General features: G+C 40.8%; 1 protein-coding gene across 1 annotated transcript in view; it reads left to right on the top strand.

The window, feature by feature from the left end:
• The window catches only part of grik2 (glutamate receptor, ionotropic, kainate 2), a 190,678-nt gene extending 176,241 nt beyond the window's left edge, over positions 1-14,437 (top strand). The window contains exon 16 of the mRNA XM_076148425.1: positions 14,273-14,437. Within this exon, the coding sequence (XP_076004540.1) occupies positions 14,273-14,437 (165 nt within the window). The remainder of the gene's footprint in view (positions 1-14,272) is intronic.
• Positions 14,438-17,469: the final 3,032 nt, after the last annotated feature.

The following is a 17,469-nucleotide window of genomic DNA, read 5'->3' as shown; positions in this document are numbered from 1 at the left end:
GATTTATTGCAGGTTATGCTTCGCCACTGAAGTCCCCAGTTCGTCACAATCGATCCTTCCAAGAGAGTGTCCGCATTGAACCAGCACGTCGGGATCTAATCATCCGTTTCTGTATGATATTCCAGCGATCGCGCAGTTTGTATTGTCCCATCAAACATTTAAAGGTCTGATCGTACCTGGGTCTGAAGACATGGAAATCGCCAGGCTACTCACGAAGAAGGCAAGCCGATGGTGAACGCAGTCCAATGTATTTCCCAGCACAGCTCGAAGATGCAATCCGCCAGTTTCCTTTGTCTGACGTTTTCAGAGCGCAATTTTTCAACTTAATGTAGTGGCGGCTTTGCAGCGGCCACTTCTGCGAGCGGATAACTCCAGACAATGCGCGTCTTAAAGTAAAGATTTATTCGTTTGTTCCTTCGTTGATCAAAATACAAACAAAAGGTCTTTTTCGTATTAACGCGGTTGAAAAATTGTTTGCCACTTCCGCTCTGCCTGGTCATGGGTAACCCGTCCCTTTATCAGACGTCTGTCAATCAGAACGTCCCACGTCACACTCAACCGGCAAGGCAGAATACAGCAGTCATTCAGCTCTCACACTCGGAACCATCCAATTGCAAACCAATTCCCCACACTATCAAATCATACTTCATCAACTTAAACATTGCAATTATCTCCATAGCATTTCATCAATCTTTACTGACAAAATTTGTAAACACAAATATCAAAAAATGGCTCCAACACCCTCGTTCTGGTACTTTTTTGCAGTGAGATAGATGTATCCAGGAAGTCCTTTCTGCTATTTTGACTGCTGTCGGTGTGGTGAGCAGTACCTGATACGGGCCTTCCCACCTTTGAGTCGACCAATTCTTCTTTTTGATTGTTTTGATCAGGATCCAGTCCCCAGGTTTCACTGCATCCACTTGTTGTAGTACTAGTCCATCTGGAAGAGAATTAGCACAAGACACCTCTCTGGTTGTTAGCATTTTTCTCATATATTCCGCTAATGTTTGGTCTGCTTCTTCATCATTCCTAGAAAATGGTTTCAACTGTGGAATGAGCTAAGGTCTCCCATATAATAACTCATATAGTGTCAATCCTGTTGCTGTTGGGGTGATTCTCATTTTTAATGTGACCAATGGTGCTGTTGTGACTTTCGACCAATCCTGCTGACTGTGGATGGTAAGCAGAGTGGTTTCTCAGATCTATTCTGAAATGTTGTGCAATGGATGTTGTGACGTTGTTTTAAAAGTGGCTGCCATTGTCGCTATATATTTTCCCTGGTATACCAAATCTTGAAATAATTTCTTTCAGCAGTTCTTTTGCTACTGTTAGTGAGTCTGGTGGGTTGGAAGTTCTTCCACCCATTTCGTGAACATATCGATGATAACTAGACATTATGTTTATTCAGCTCTATGAAATTCGTGCAGATATCTTGAAATGGAATTTGTGGTTTTGGAAACTGTCCCCTTTTAGGTCTTTGTTACCTTGTGCATTATGTTTGGTACATATCTTGCAGGCTAAACACATTTAATTTAGAGTAGTTAGTAAAGCCATATGCTGTAAACACCTTTGATATTATTGTTACCATCCATCCTGTTGAGACATGACTTAGTCCGTGGCTCAATACTGCAGCATATCTGAAAAGGTCAGGCAATAAAGGCTTTCCCTCTGGTCACCTGTAGATTTCATCTTTTTGTTGTTGTGCCCCTTTATCCGTCCATTTTTGTTTCTCTGAGGTAGATGACACCTTTTGCATGTCCCTAAGTATATCCTGATCTGTGTGAGTTGAGGCATTCTAAAGTGCCATCACCTCATGTTTGGTAGCTGCCTCCTTAGCCGCAACATTTGCTCGCATTTTCCTGTGAGACTGGATCATCCTTGCCTGTAGGTCCGGCACACATATTGCTACTTTTGTTAGGAGTTGTACTGCTTGTAACAAAAATAGAATTAGGTCTTTATGGTTAATGTCTTTCCCCGTTGATGTCACCATAACCCTATTCTTCCACTGTTGAGCAAAAACATGGATGGTCGAAAATGCATATTGGCTATTGGTCCAGAGTCTTTCCTTTAGCTAGCTTTCATGCTTCCAGTAAAGCCACTGATTCCGCTGCTTGCGCTTAATAATTTTTTGGTAGTAGACTAGCTAACAGAGTTTCAGTTTGCAGAACTACTGCGAAGCCGGTTGCATTTTTTTCATCAGAATTTTTCCTGCTGGACCCATCCACAAACATTGTGATGTCAGCTGTAGAGTATGGAGTATCTGTTAGATGTGATCTAGGTCGGCAATCTGTGCGGCCGATCTGGGCGCAGTAGCTCAGTCCGCTGGGTGGACAGCTGAGCACCGGAGGGTCGCCGGTTTGAGTCCCCTGTGTGGACCAAGTATGCAGACTGGTAGCTAGTGAGTTGCCAGTTTGCCTCCAGAGCACTGCCGAGGTGCACATGAGCAAGGCACCGAAACCCTAACTGATCCTGATGCATGTGTGTGTGTGTGTGTGTGTGATATGTAAGAGGGGGTGCAAAAAAAAAATTAAATTGCATGTGATTTGGGCATGAATTGCATGCAACATGACAAATAAAGTATCTCTCTCTCTCTACCTCAGGGTCTACGTATAAAGTTTAACAACAAGATCTGATCTAGGTAGCACTTTTTCAGAAATGTCCTACAGACAATCATGTGGTTCCCCATCTCTAGCAACCGGGACTAATGTGGCAGGGTTGAGGGTGGTGCATCTTTCAAGTGTTAGATGTGGTTGTGAAAGTGACACTGTCATGCAGGAGACATGTCTGGAGGGTGAGAGATAAGAGAGATTTTGTTTTGTAGCAAAATAACTGAGACTGCATGCGGCACCTTTGTGTCAGAAGATGGAAGAGTACCACTGCTGCTGATGCCAGTTCTGCCGTTGAAGCCGCCACCACGGATTGAGCACACGGTGGCAGGGTGCAAGCTAGTGAATCTAACCTGGTAGAATAATAGGTCTGTCTTTCAGGCCATGTTTTTGGGTGAATACTGAGGTCATAAAGCCTTCTTTGCAGTCGTCAGGGTGTACTGTAAATTACTGCAGTCAAGGGTGCTGTGGTTGCTGCATAGTTATAAATCCAGCACCTACAAAAGTTGATCTTGCCCAAAAATGACATCAATTGCTTCTTAGTTCTAGGTTTTAGTGCTTGTAGAATAATTATACCCTATGTATTTAACTGTATCCTGCCATAGTTGCAATTTTTCTTTATTAACTCGATTCCCTTGTTCAGCTAAGAACTTTACCATTACTACTGTGTCCGTTTTGTATTCTTCCTTGCTCCTAGATGCCTTGAGAATGTCATCTACGTAGAGTAGGATTTGACTATCAGCCAGTGGTTTAAATTTGGCCAAATTAGCAGACATTCCTTGTGAGAAAATGGTAGGTGATTCACAATAACCTTGTGGCAGCTTTTCCTTTTGATTGTTCTGGCACTTCCTTCAGTTCATTTTCTTGTTCTTCAGTTAAGGTGAGAATGTGTCAGCTTCTAGAAGTATGCTTTTCTTTTAAATGGACTGCTGTTTTAGCATGCGTTGTCCAATTCAGGGGACACGTGTAGACCCCTCTCATGGGGCTGTATTTGCAGCCCCCTATGACCTGTTCCCAGTCATAGGCTTCATCACCCTGGTTTACAAGTTTTCCCACATCCAGCCACCTGTCCGTCATAGCTTTTGAAAGTGAGACATTTGGTACGTCCCAGGACCTAAAAAATGTTTGTATGTCCGGCTGTAACATGCAACTGGTTCCTCAATTTCCTCTTTTGTCCCAATACAAATTTGTTAAGTGGAGCGTTGTTTGTAACTGAAAAAACTTCTTTTCATAATCCAAATCTGGTCCTGATATGTGTTTGAAATAGGTAGTGCAATGTAAATCTTCTGGTTTCATAAGTTGTGCCTCAGGTGGCACCTTTTGTTTGGCTTTTTCCATTAGGTCAGAGGTATATAGACCCTGGTCCAGTGGTGGATAGGTCAAGGCTGTACCAATATGGTACCTGCCAGCCCCTTTGCCTTGGACCATACAAATTTGTGTCATTCGAATTAATTCCAACACTTCCTCATCCTCTCTTACTTTCCCTTTTTTCATTATTTTCACTATTCTCTTCCTTTGCCTAGTCATGCCATGTCTTCCTCACAATCGTGAGGTTGTGGAGGACCACGGGAACCTCCGTGTTAATTGTCCTTCTTCTGTCAATCTGCAATCTCTTGCCGAATTGCCCATATTTCCCACACACAAAGCATCCTTCATCACGCCCATGACCACCTATTTTTCTACCTCGGCCTCTACCTCTGCCTTTGTTTTTACCCGCGTAATTCCCATCTCAGATGCTTTCTCCAAAGTCTCCTTCATCCATCATGAACACTTGTCCTTTCTTTGACTTTTTCTTTTCTTTAAAGTGAGCCGCAGCATGCCTGGCATACTCATACATCAGTTAATCTGGCAGTGTGGTGGTTGATCATGTGTTTTGTTATGAAGCTGCTAATTTGTTGCAAACAGCCTTTTATGAAGGTATTGTTCAGTTGCTGTTCAGATGGGGAGTCGTTTTGCATGTTAGCTGGTTTGTCTACCCCACTATGATTATCAAAAATCTCTGAAAGCCTGTGTGAATAATGGTCAACATCTTCATCGTCCATTTGAACACAGAGCATCGTCCATTTGAACTGTCCAGTCTGCTCTTCTCTGGTACCTAGCTGCGGCTCGGCCAATGAGTGCCGTCACTCGTGCAGTCATCATCATGTTGTTACGGAACAGCGCCAGCATCATTGGGATTTCAAACCCCATTTATCACACCAATCTGGCCCTACAACCTGTCTAACTGCTCTTTCAACTTCTGCTCCATTCAACCTGTAGCTAGTATACAATCCCTGTATTCCTGTTTGGAATTGTATCGCCTTCACCTTTAGGTGGGGAACATGTTCCATAGCTTAAAAGTCTTTTATACGCACAAAAACAACAAAATGTTCTCATCAAAAGTTATCCGTCTCAGTGCCTCTGTTGTCAACAATTCAGTTGGAGGTCTTTTTGTAGAAAGTAGGAGGTCCAGACTCCCCTGTGCACATCTTTCAGCCCCGGTTCTGGATGGCAAGAAGGATGTTTGGATCCGGCTCAAAGGACCAAGTTGTTAAGAACATTTTTCTCTTCAGGCACGGAGACTTCGGAACACCTGGGTTGAGAATAAGACAAGTCAGTTACAATGATACAATGATCAATGCAGTCTGAGTTGACTGAGTCTTTGACAGCTGAAGTAGTAGTATTCATACACCAGGTGGACTCCCCTGCGCGTGCCAGCACATTGACTTGCAACATGTTTACTGACGATTCAGCAGGACATTTTTCCTGTCATTCACAGTCTTGATCAGTTTGTCTATATCAACAGGAAACATCTGGATGCAGTTTTGCTGAGTCAGTAATAAGCTTGTGTCCAGTCAGACAGCTAGCATCCTTTTCACTCGCTCAGCATGCTCTTATCTCACAGTATAACATCAACAACCATTTTTCTACCAGAGAGAGAGAGAGAGAGAGAGAGAGAGACTAAATAACCTCATACATTTATATCATGATGTGTTCCTGACAACTGCACATGTATGTCCACTTCTGTATTCATGATTGATTCAAGCATTTATCCGTTTTACACTAAATGAATGGCAACAGTAAAGAAGAGTGTATGTTACCAGCGTTGTGTAGCTCGGTCTGTAGCTTCAATATACAATTGACGTTTAGACTCCTTGTACTTTCCTGTACGTTCCTGTGTCTCACATTCTTTATCGCACCCGGTGGGTGAAGAAGACCAAACGCAGAAACCGTCACTCCTTATCAGCAGCCAGCGCTACATTGTTTAATTCTGCATCAGGAGTAACATCTGGATTAAACTAATGGGAAACAACAACTTGGACTAATGGCTAGACTGTGACACCAAATGTAACCAACGATTAGGCCAGATGTTATTATAATTATTATTATAACAGACTTACCATGTCAGCAAGTTTATCTTATCTTATAGAATATGTCTACTGAAGACAGTTATGTCTCTATAAAGCCAAATATTTCATATTGACTTACTTATAACATTCACAGTGAGAACGTGGGGATTCTTCTATTCACCTGTGGCCACATGTCACATTCGGGGGCCTGGACCCCTTTCAAACTTGCTTGCAAGTCTAATTGTGTTTGTTTTTAGCACTCCACTTTATAGTTAAGCACATGTCTAGTGAAATTTCAGTGAAGCATTTCCTTGTCATCTCCATGCCAGATTTCTATGATCACCATGGTTGTCCACTTCCTCCTTCTCCAAATTTGTCTCTTCCTCCCTCATCCTCTTCTGCTCTTCCTCTCCCCTCTCCTCTTCCTCCTGCTCTTCTTTGTCCTGCTGCTTTTTCCTCTCTTGCTGCCTGCTGCTGAGGCTGCTGCAGACTAACCTGGCTGTCGTGGCGCAGGGACCACCAGCTTTATGTGAGGAACCCATCTCATCACCAATGCACACACATCTACACACTGCGTGTTCTGAATCTTCATCAGGCCCGGCAATAAGGACTTCAAGTTGAGAGAGGTCACGCAGCTGTTTATTTAGCATTTGAGGTTAAAGTTGTGATACAAAATATTGACTCAGCTGATAACTTATGGTCTCAGCTGAGGTCCCATGTGTTTCAGTGGTCCACAGACTGCAACCAGTCTATCTACACTTTCCACACATGAGCCCAGAACTTTGGATTTCCATACAATATATATTGTTCAATGTGTGTGTGAATCTCCTTTGTGTTGGTTTCTGGTTGGTGCACAGGCGAGTCCATGCCTTGTGGAATATCTTCTTGTACTTGTCCTTGAAGGTGAAGTTGAGGGCCTGGGTGGGGAAATATCTGATAACATTGGCATGGTTACCTCTCCCAGTAAACCCGGTCTAATGATCACACCAAGCAACATCCCCGATTGCTTTTCAAAAATTTTGGAGCCAAGGCACCTTTTCCAAATCCTGAGGCACACCACCAAAACGTTCTGCGCGCTTCGTAAATTTGCGATCTATCACAATGCTCTTTATTGCTTTGCACTATCCACCCTGTCACTGCAACAGGTGAACTTTCCCGCTGTGGAACAAACAAAGGACTCTCTCATCTTATCAGTCATAGATTGTCCCAGTTGGAGCCCGTCACTGAGCCTTCTGCTCTGAGCCCTCCCTCTCTGTAAACATAGGTTTCTTAGCATCACAGTTTACGCATAGACAATTCTTAATGAGCAAGCACAGTTAAATGGAAATGAATATGACCATACTCATCAAAACATATACACATTTGCATACCTGGGAAGGCATACACACACACACACCTAAGTAAAGATGCCTGCTCTCAAAAGTATAACTGATTGAGGTTTATTTAAGTTTGAGTTTGTCACAGTAAATCATACGTCTCTAGCCATCATTAGACCAGTGTTTTTCAACCTGTGTGAGAAGGTGAGAGATCGTCAGGTGTGCCATGGGAAATTATCCAACTTCACTTTATTAGTCTGCGAGCCGATCCGGCAATCGGGCCCACGAGACAGATCGCAATCGCAGCGCAAAATTCAAAGCGCGCACTCATCTTTATGCTACTGCTCCCTCATATAAATGACACAGATTGTATGAATAGGACATGAGTGAGATACAAATGGGTTGTGGTCTACTTTAACATTGTCTAAAATTATGTGTGATGCTAACTCATGCTCCTTTGCTGTAGCCACTGTGTGTCCATTCTGAAAAATCTCATACATTGGCAATGTGTTTTATTGCAGGAGTAGGTGGGAGCAAGAGTCAAAAATTCATCCCATGCAAACTTTAAATTCCATTTTCCAGAACTGCTCTCCGGCATTTATCTATTTGTGTTACTGCACAGCTGACAATAATCATTACTACAACATATAATGTCAAGAAGCAAAGGGTTAGGGTTAGATAGGGTTAGAGAAAAGTCACAAACAATGACAAATAGATCCATGAACAAGATGAAACAGGGCTGGTTTAGAGTTGAAATCATTTTTGGTTTGTGATAATTTAACCATTTGCTTTAACATTTGCTTTATTAGCGGGATATTTTATTGAAATGCCCAATATCTCCTGAAATAGAATGCAAGAAGAAAAGGTGTGAATACCTCACTAAAATACATACATAGATTATTACTGCTTCATGTGCTCTTGAACAAAAGCCTAATTTTTATTCTTTTAAACATGTTTTTTCAGCATCAGATTTATGACAGCTCTGAGTTCTCCCTTAGCTGCAGCTGATTGTTGAACATCATATAAAATCTGTAATCCAATGACCCTATGAGGCTGCCATCAATCTAGCATGTCACCATCAGGCAGCTGTGATGGCCGTGGCTCCCCAGAGTCTGAGCTCAGTGTTCCCAATGTTCCCCCAAAGCCTGCAGCTATGGCTGTTACTGGAGAAATGTTGCCATGCAATTTACTTTTACAGGAAAGAAAAATACTTGCACCAAAGAAAAGCCTGTTTAGGAACAGCTCACCCATGAGAAATACAAGATCTGTTGCTGCTATTGCAGATTCATGCTATATACGTTCTTGCACTGCATTTTCTGCTAATACCAACATCACAGGCAGAGCCTTGACTAAAATAAACTGGTCACCTTCAGAGCAATAGCATAGCTACAGTTTTTTTTTTTTTTTTTCAGAACTCACACCATGGTCAGGGTGAACATACTCAGGTTAGAGTGATTGGATTTAACATAATATTTGGAGTCATTATCCTCTCTATAATTAGCTATTCTGACTGTTCAATTGTGGCATTTTGCAGTCAATTATTTTCTTAATAATGACCAACTTGATAACAGTCCTCCAGGCAACTACAGAGTTGTTATTTCATTTTCTAGAATAGTTATTTCTCTTTTTTTACATCATGTAGAGTTCTAATTTTTCTAGATTCTAATTGAATTTAATAATCTAGTGATAATAAAATATATTATTTGCCAGAAACCTTGTTATGGGCAATTTAACTATAAAATAAAATTGTGCAGCTATAGTAAACTGACCAACTACTACTGAGTGTGTCTCTCTCGAATGAAAGGGCAGAGGGACTAAACGTGTTTTTGACTGATGAGAGGTGTGATGATGATGCAACGCTGCTTGCAAGTGATGACTGGTGTGCAAGGCTGGCAAACATGGCAGATATATGTCAGCATCTGATTGAACTGAACACACAAAATCGTATTCTATTGAAAGGTCCACCTCCGGCAACAACATCTAGAAAGCGCCAACCAAGAAACTGTGTGATAATAGTGATAGTGATAACATTGGAAAACTCTTGAGGAGAAGTTGTCATTTTATTTCCCCTCAACCTTCACTGAATGCCTTGACTAGGTCAGGTCCCCCCATAGCTCAGCAGCAGTTTTTGGAAAGGACATGACTTTGCAGGAGCAAGAGGAACTACAGTTGTGGTCAAAAGTTTACATACACTCGTAAAGACCATGTATGTCAGGGCAGTCTTGAGTTTCCAATTATTTCTACAACTGTTATTTTTCTGTGAAAGAGTGATTGGAGCCCATACTAATTTGTCACAAAAAAACATTCAAGATGTTTGGTTCTTTTATGAAGTTATAATCTGTCTACTGAAAATGTGACTGGATCAAAAGTATACACAGAGCAATGCTTATATTTGGTTTCATGTCCCATGGCCAGTTTCACCTCAATTAGGCGCTTTTGGTAGTAATCTTTGACCACTGAAGCAGGACACTCCTTTTGAGAGAATCAGTGTAGTTTAGCTTAATCTCTTGGCTTTCTGACATCGACTCGGACATGGACTTGAAAAGTCAAAGGAGCTCAGCCAGGTTGACAAAGCGGATCATTGACCTGAACAAATCAGGAAAGTCACTTGGAGCCATTCCAAAGCAGCCACAGGTCCCAATATCAATTGTGCAAACAATTATTTTCAAGTATAAAGTGCATGGCACAGTTGTTGAAGCTGTTGGAACACAGGTGTCAGTGTCCACAGTAAAGCGTGTTTTACATCTGCATGGGTTGAGAGGTTGCCGTGCAAGATGGAAGCGCTTGTTCCAGAAGCAGTACCTTTAGGTTTGACTGAAGTTTGCTTTACAAAGAAGGGCCTTCTGGGGGAAAGCTCTGTAGTCAGATGAAACAAAAATGTGGCTGTTTGGCCACAATGACAAGAAATGTGTGCAGCAGAGAAAGGAAAGGTGATGCCTTTAACCATAAGAACATCATGCCTACCATCAAGCATGGGGGTTGTAGTATTATGCTCTGGGCCTGTTTTGCTGCCAATGGACCTTTACAGAGAGTAAATGGAATAACGAAGAAGGAGGATTACCTCCGAAATTCTTCAGGAGAACCTTAAATCATCAGCCAAAAGGTTGGGTCTTGGGACGCAGTTGGGTCTTCCAACAGGACAATGACCCCAAATACACATCAAAAGTGGTAAAGGAATGGTTAAATCAGGCTAGAATGAAGGTTTTAGATTGGCCTTCCCAAAGTCCTGACTCAGGAACACTTGGACAGTGTGAAGAAACAAGTCCATGTCAGAAAGCCAACAGATTTAGCTAAACTGCACCTATTCTATCAAGAGGGGTGATCAAAGATATAACCAGAAGCTTGCCAGAAGCTTGTTGCCAAAAGCGCCTAATTGAGGTGAAACTGGCCATGGGACATGAAACCAGATATTAGCATTGCTGTATGTATACTTTTGACCCAGCAGATTCTGTCACATTTTCAGTAGACCATTTTAACTTCATAAATGAACCTCAAGAAGAACTTCATGAATGTTTTTTTTTGTGACAAAGAAGCATTGGCTCTAGTTGTCACTTTTCTCTTGCATCAACATGTATCTTTCTATATTCAACAATGATGTCATACTCAGCTGCACTGGCAGGAGTAAAGCAGCTCTCTATTGTTCTTTGTAGAATCTTCAGGGAACAGAATTTTAAAAATCCATCTCTTGCAGACCTTTAACACAATGCAGATTGTGTAGCCCTGTGTAGTTATAAAATTCCCTCTAAAACATTTTAACTGTAGATGTTGCACATATAGATTGAGAAATAGATTGACTAAAATGCCCTCTGCAGATACCACAGTCATAACATGATTGTTGGAGGGTCAGAGCTCAAAATTCATATACTGCCTGAACAATAAACAGTGAATGGAAAATATGCCTTAAAGATATCCACTCAATTGGTATGATGTATGTGGTTTGCCAATGTGTGCGCTCTTGCTGCTTGGTGTTGCAATCTGTAGAAATTCTTAAGACTGTGCTTATTTGCCCAAAGTTATTCCTTTCTGTGTGGGAATTTCCCTACAATACATAATGAACTACTTGAACAGGAGGAGAGGTCCTTCCTTCACTGCCCATACCTGCGGTGTAAGGACCTCCTGAGGTTAAATCCGTGAGACATCCTGTACAAGACAAAACAAATCTCAGTGAGAACATAGAATAGGACACTTGAAGAATTGATCATGCAGTGAACCTTGAACCCTTGATTATTTTGAAAATGTTCATGGTGAATGATTGAAGCTTGTGATCTATGGAAATATGAATATCCAGATGAAACATTATGATGCGTTTTCTCTAAATTTTATATACTAAATACTTTTAATTTTCTCTTTTTTTGTTGAAGAAAACATTTGACATGACAATGAACAAGCAGTTATGGGACATTTTTGGAGATTGCTTTTATACAGAGAGGGGGAGGGGGAAAAAGAGAAAAAAAGAAAGGTTAATGAAAACAAGGATATATGATACACGTGTGAATTAGGTGCATAAGACAAAGCAAAGGTGAGCACTGCCAGTGACCTGTACAGGTAGTGAATCATGTTATTGCTGATGAATAACTGCTCTATACCAAAGTGATTGTGTAGCAAAATAATAACAGTTCTGTTATGGTTCTAAGTGTGTAACAATTTCCTTACAGGGATGATTTTTATACATACAGAGGCGGAGAAAAGAAAAGACATTAGATGGCAACTAACCATAGCCAGCTAAGGATATGTTAAAATTACATAATAATGAAACCGCACAGTTTCATTATAATGTAACAGTATCAGTGTTGCTAGTTCGATGATCATGTAGCTACAGTTTTTTGCAGGATGACAGCATACATAGAACCTTACAGGCAGTTGCAATATGCACCATGGGCTGCTGTGATATTAAAAAAAAGTTGGAGACACAGGGAAAACAAAAGATAAATACAAAACGGGGAGAAATCTAATCGTGGGTTGTGTGGCTACCCCAGCAGCCACACAACCCACCCACACGCAAGCACGCAAGCACGCACGCACGCACGCACGCACGCACGCACGCACACAAACACACCTGGCCCGCCAGCAATAAAGAAACCCTTAAACGAGAGCTCCATAATTTGGTGTTCAAGATTCCACTCATTAGTCTGGAATAGCCTGTAGCTCTGTAAAGATAAAACATAAAAGAAAAAATGGTTGCCATCTGTGATAGAACTTATCAGTGTATATTTGATTTTCTTGAGTTTAAGAAAGAACATGGTGTCCTTCAGCCTCTGTGAGACAGAGGGAGGGGTAGGGGATTTCCACTGCAAGAGCAGATGCTGTCTAGCATGTTGAGATGTGAAACTGATCTTTTCTTTTTGCGTAGTGTTTTGATGACATGAGTTGAGTGTATTCTTCAGGACTCCACTCGCCCGGAGTTCTGAACATGGCACAGTCAGCCATGTTCATCAACCCATCAGGGACCAACAGCTGCCCACACGCCATTACATCCGGTGGATCACTATCAGGCCTCCTCATCTACATTAATTGAACAAATCTTCACAATAACCAACACAAGAAGAATCCTACTTGAGTCTAGGTGATCACTGATCATTGTCATGGTCAGCATGACTTCTAACTTGATTTCAGTATTCTACAATGAACTGACACTGCTGGTCATTTGGAAATCAGTATAAATCAACCTTCATGAAAAAAATGTGTTCCCTCCTTGCTCTGCGGACAGGTTCCACCCATTTGTGTGTGTGTGTGTGTGTGTCTATGCCAGCTCAAAGGAACTAACTCTACTTATGACAGCGAGCGAATGACAAGATTATGTTTTTTAAGTTGTTGGTGGATTTTACCAATGAATGTGTTTGTGAAATGTGCTGTTGGTTTGGCAGGTTGAATTGAAATTGTGATTGCAATGCATTATGTAAACATTCATAGCGTGCATTGACATATTGTTATCATACAGCTCTCTGTAATGAGCAATTTTGAGTATGATTTTATTATTTATTTTATTATTGTTTCATAAATAATTGATAACAGTCCCCTCATCCAGGCAACTGGAGTGTTACCACCACTTTTTCACAAAGCTGAGCTGTTTTGTATTACAAAGAGTTGCTAGCATCCCTAGCTAGCTACAAATTTATATTGCCATGAGAGCTTCAACTTCACCTTCAACATAAACATCCACTTTGTAGCATTTCACAAATAATGTGCAATGTGCAATTGAAGTTTTACTTGAAATAGACTGCTTCCATGTACCGTAATTTCCGGACTACATATATGATGTTGATGATACAATGATGCGGCTAATCTATAGATTTTTAAGGGCTAAAGGCCACCAGGGGGCGCTCTAGCAGGAAGCGCAAGAGCGAGACAGACAGGTGCAGGAGATAATATGCCGAGGAAGACGCTACCGTAGTTTGATTGTTTTGAACAGACATTTTGCACATCATGCACACCACCCCATTATTGAAAACACACGAAGAAATGCATATGATGCAGCTTTTATGTTAAAGGCAATCGATCTAGCTGTCGAAGTAGGAAGTAGAGCTGCTGCACGTAAGCTTGGCATCAATGAATGGATAGTGAGACGTTGGAAACGGCAGCATGAAGAACTGACTCAATGCAAAAAGACGACAAAAGCATTCAGCGGTAACAACACCAGGACACCTGCGGCTTATAGACAGTTGCGGCTTATTTATTTAATTGGTGCGGCTTATATTTAGGTGCGCTCAATAGTCCGGAAATTACGGTAGTTATCTTGTAGGTTTGACTGCTGCCATAAAAACTCCCTCTTAACCAGTACTAACCACATCCAGCAATTCTTTAATTCCTCACCTTCTAATGATTCTTTACCACACAACCTGCAGACCTACAAGTGTCTTCATCCTGCTGCTTTCTCAAGTCACCTGCAGTACTAGCTCAGGCTGTACTGGTGTGTGAGGTGTAAAGTGGTGCGGCGGGGGAGATCAAATTTGTAGTCTTGCGCATAACATTTGGATGGGGTCTGTAATCCATTCTGCTCCTTCTTTTCTGATTCCCTCCACAGATGTCCTTCTGTAGTGCCATGGTAGATGAACTGCGGGTCTCCCTCAAGTGCCAGCGTCGGCTCAAACAAAAGCCCCAGCCACCAGTCATGGTCAAAACAGAGGAGGTCATCAACATGCACACCTTCAATGACCGAAGACTGCCCGGAAAAGAGACCATGGCCTAAAATGTGAATCTCAATCGTTTTCTGTCTTTCTTTCTTTCTTTCTTTCTGTTTCTCCTGTAGTCAGGAGGCATGTAGAGACACTCGGGGTAAGGGTGGGCAAAGTATAGTGGGTAACAGAGCAGAGATACTTGGGAGTCTGTTGACAAACTGTCGTTCTTGTTTCTTAATAATTAGCTAAGGATAAGAGAATCTACAATATTTCCTGTGGAAATAACTTGAACCTGGGTGAAATTTCAGCAAGTTACCTCATTACTCTTTTTGCCATGATGAGATGCAAAGGTGCCAGGATTTTCAAGAGACCAACCCAGGAGCAGACGTGACAGAGTAAGGGATTTTAAGGAGGAATGGATGTGGTCCCTTGGAAAGACAAAATGAGTTTGGATTCATCATCTCTAAATGCTGCTCAGCTGGACTCCACCACACAGCAACAGCAGAGGCTAGTTGAGCAACACCAAGAGACCCTATGTTGCCTTCAAGTGAGACTCATGACATCATATTATTATAACAGGCCATCAAATACACAAAATGCTGTGTTGAAGCTGTTGCAAGAAAACAAATGTAACTTGATTTAATGAAAAACTCCTGACTCTTGAACTTAAAGCTTTTTGGGGAAAAAAACTACGCAATAACATTTTGAACACCACATGTTGTTCCTGTGGAGTCTGAAGTGAACACAGTAGACATGAACAAACTTGAAGGCACCATCAATTTAGATAATCAATGACTACACAACAAAACTAACTGGGAGATCAGGAAGAGTACTTTGTAAAGCATTTACCTTGTTTATTTTCAGATGTTATGAACAGAAAGACCAATGGAGCTAACTTACAAAAGAAATCTGAAAACCTAGAATATGAACTTATCTGCTCCCGAAACTGTACAGACAGACGTTCCTGAGTTATATATGATACTAATCAAAGTCAAAAATCAGCATACTATACAGTATATCATCCATCAGGCAATAAGTGATCTCACGTATTTGTGTTTTAGAGTATTAACACTTTGTCTTTAATGTTGGAGGGAATGCTTTTAGAAGCAGATTATGCAGTGATGTGACGGCTTAGAAGGGGCAAAATTAGGGCCAGCTGTTGAAATTCATCATCCAGCAATAAAGTAATAATTTAAAAGGAACCCCACCTACTGAGACTTGAGGCTTTGATATAGTGTAAATACCCTCAACTATGGAAAGACCTTGTAAAAGCAACACAAAATACCTGTTTTTAACACTTCTTTTGAAGTGTAATGCAGTGATTAATGACAGAAGTGTAACTTTACCACATAACCTTCAGTCATCCACATTCACATGAAAACATAGAACTGACATTTGTGGTTCTTAATCAGTCACTGACTTATAAGGCAACACAACATATGACGATAATATGTATTTGAAATAAATGAAAACTGCAGATGATTGGACTTGGACTTCCAGCCATGGAGACTGATAAAGGCAAGCCCAAGAGGCATGTCATGGGGGAAATTAAGTTAATCGTGAGGTATTAAGGTCATTAATATGGTTTTTGGACCTGAGGAGACTGTTTGCAACAAGGGTTTGAAAACCTTCAAATTAACCTGATCCTTGTGGTCATCATTTACTTAATTACACTGACCAGGACACGTTGTAGAATTACACAACCGCTCTTGCTCAACGTAATAATAAGTAAGCTAGGAAAACCTTGGTTGCCTTTGCTGTCACTATTTTTGTGTTTTAGGCAACCCAACCTCCCATTTGTCATTACATATGTGACAGGGTCAGAATGTAACGATGGATTTGATTTGCTGTTTGAAGTATATCAGGTGCTGTGATTGGTCTGTCTGAAACCAATGCTACACACTTTTTTGGTATTGTTTTTTTTTTGGCCCTGTTTTGAACAATCTGAATCAAGAACACAGGCATGAAGTGTAACAATAGCAAATAGTTTTATGTTGCAAGTTATTATTCATGTAGGGGCAATATTATCACCCATTTAAACTTCTAAGGTTCAATAATTACTTGAAGAATTAATCATAAAGTTGTGACAGGTTCAACCATTTGACAGCAGTGCATTTTGACAAAGAATGTTGACCTATACAGTTACCAACTGTCTTTTTTCTCTGTTTAAAAATGATATATATTCAAATATTTAGGTATTTGTAAAGTAATAAGTGATATCAGGTGGGGTTCCTTTCAAAGATGATTCTATATGGGTACACACACTCTTACTGTCAACACCAAGGAACCTCTGATTGGCTTCCACTGATCAAATCTATTATCACAGAAATCACTCAATACATAACCTCTATTTATTCAGAATATTTATTGTTTAATTTATGAATTTCCTTATTTATATCTAAAAGGACTGGCTTTTCACCACAACAGTAAATGCTCACCTCAACTCTGTACAGTTACACACACGTTCATTTTGCTCAGTGTCAACTTTTTTTTGTACACTTTTTTTTCCTTTGGCTGCAAGCTTCACATTTAATTGTGCAAATGCAATTTCTAAGAAAAAGTGTTTTTGTACGAAGTGAATTCCAAAATTTTGTAATGATTTTTATCAACACTCAACACACTGAGTGTCATCAATGGCAGAGGGGTGACATTCACGTACACACACACAAAAGTGCGGGGTGCACCCATCCCTTAACTGGGATTCTGACTTCTAACAGAGAGGAAGAGCATTCTGGGTAAGTATCAGAGACGTCACATTCTTTTAGAGAAGAACACAAAAAAACTATTTTTATCATGTAAAGGAATCCTATTTAAAGAAAGATATTTTACTTCATATAAAAGAAGAGCAATGACAATATTAGTTAGAGTAACTATAGTGCCCTTGCACACACATACACAGGAGGCGAGGAAGACTGCTGACAAAGCTTATCATTCTCCACCCTTGACTTCCGATAGAACTCTAGACCCCAGTGCTCAGCAAACATGCGTAAATGGTTTTAAAAGGAAAAATATGTATTTAAAGAACACTTAACTAATTTTGAACGTGTTGTGAAAGTAAAATTGAGTGCACACAGTTTACCCTTTGAATATGTTGCACAAGTTT

This window comes from Genypterus blacodes, unplaced genomic scaffold (genome assembly GCF_046128005.1).
Source record: "Genypterus blacodes isolate CSIRO-AG114 ecotype Tasmania unplaced genomic scaffold, CSIRO-AGI_Gbla_v1 ptg000040l_1, whole genome shotgun sequence".
Classification (NCBI taxonomy): domain Eukaryota; kingdom Metazoa; phylum Chordata; class Actinopteri; order Ophidiiformes; family Ophidiidae; genus Genypterus; species Genypterus blacodes.
This window is presented reverse-complemented; position numbering and strand designations above follow the sequence as displayed.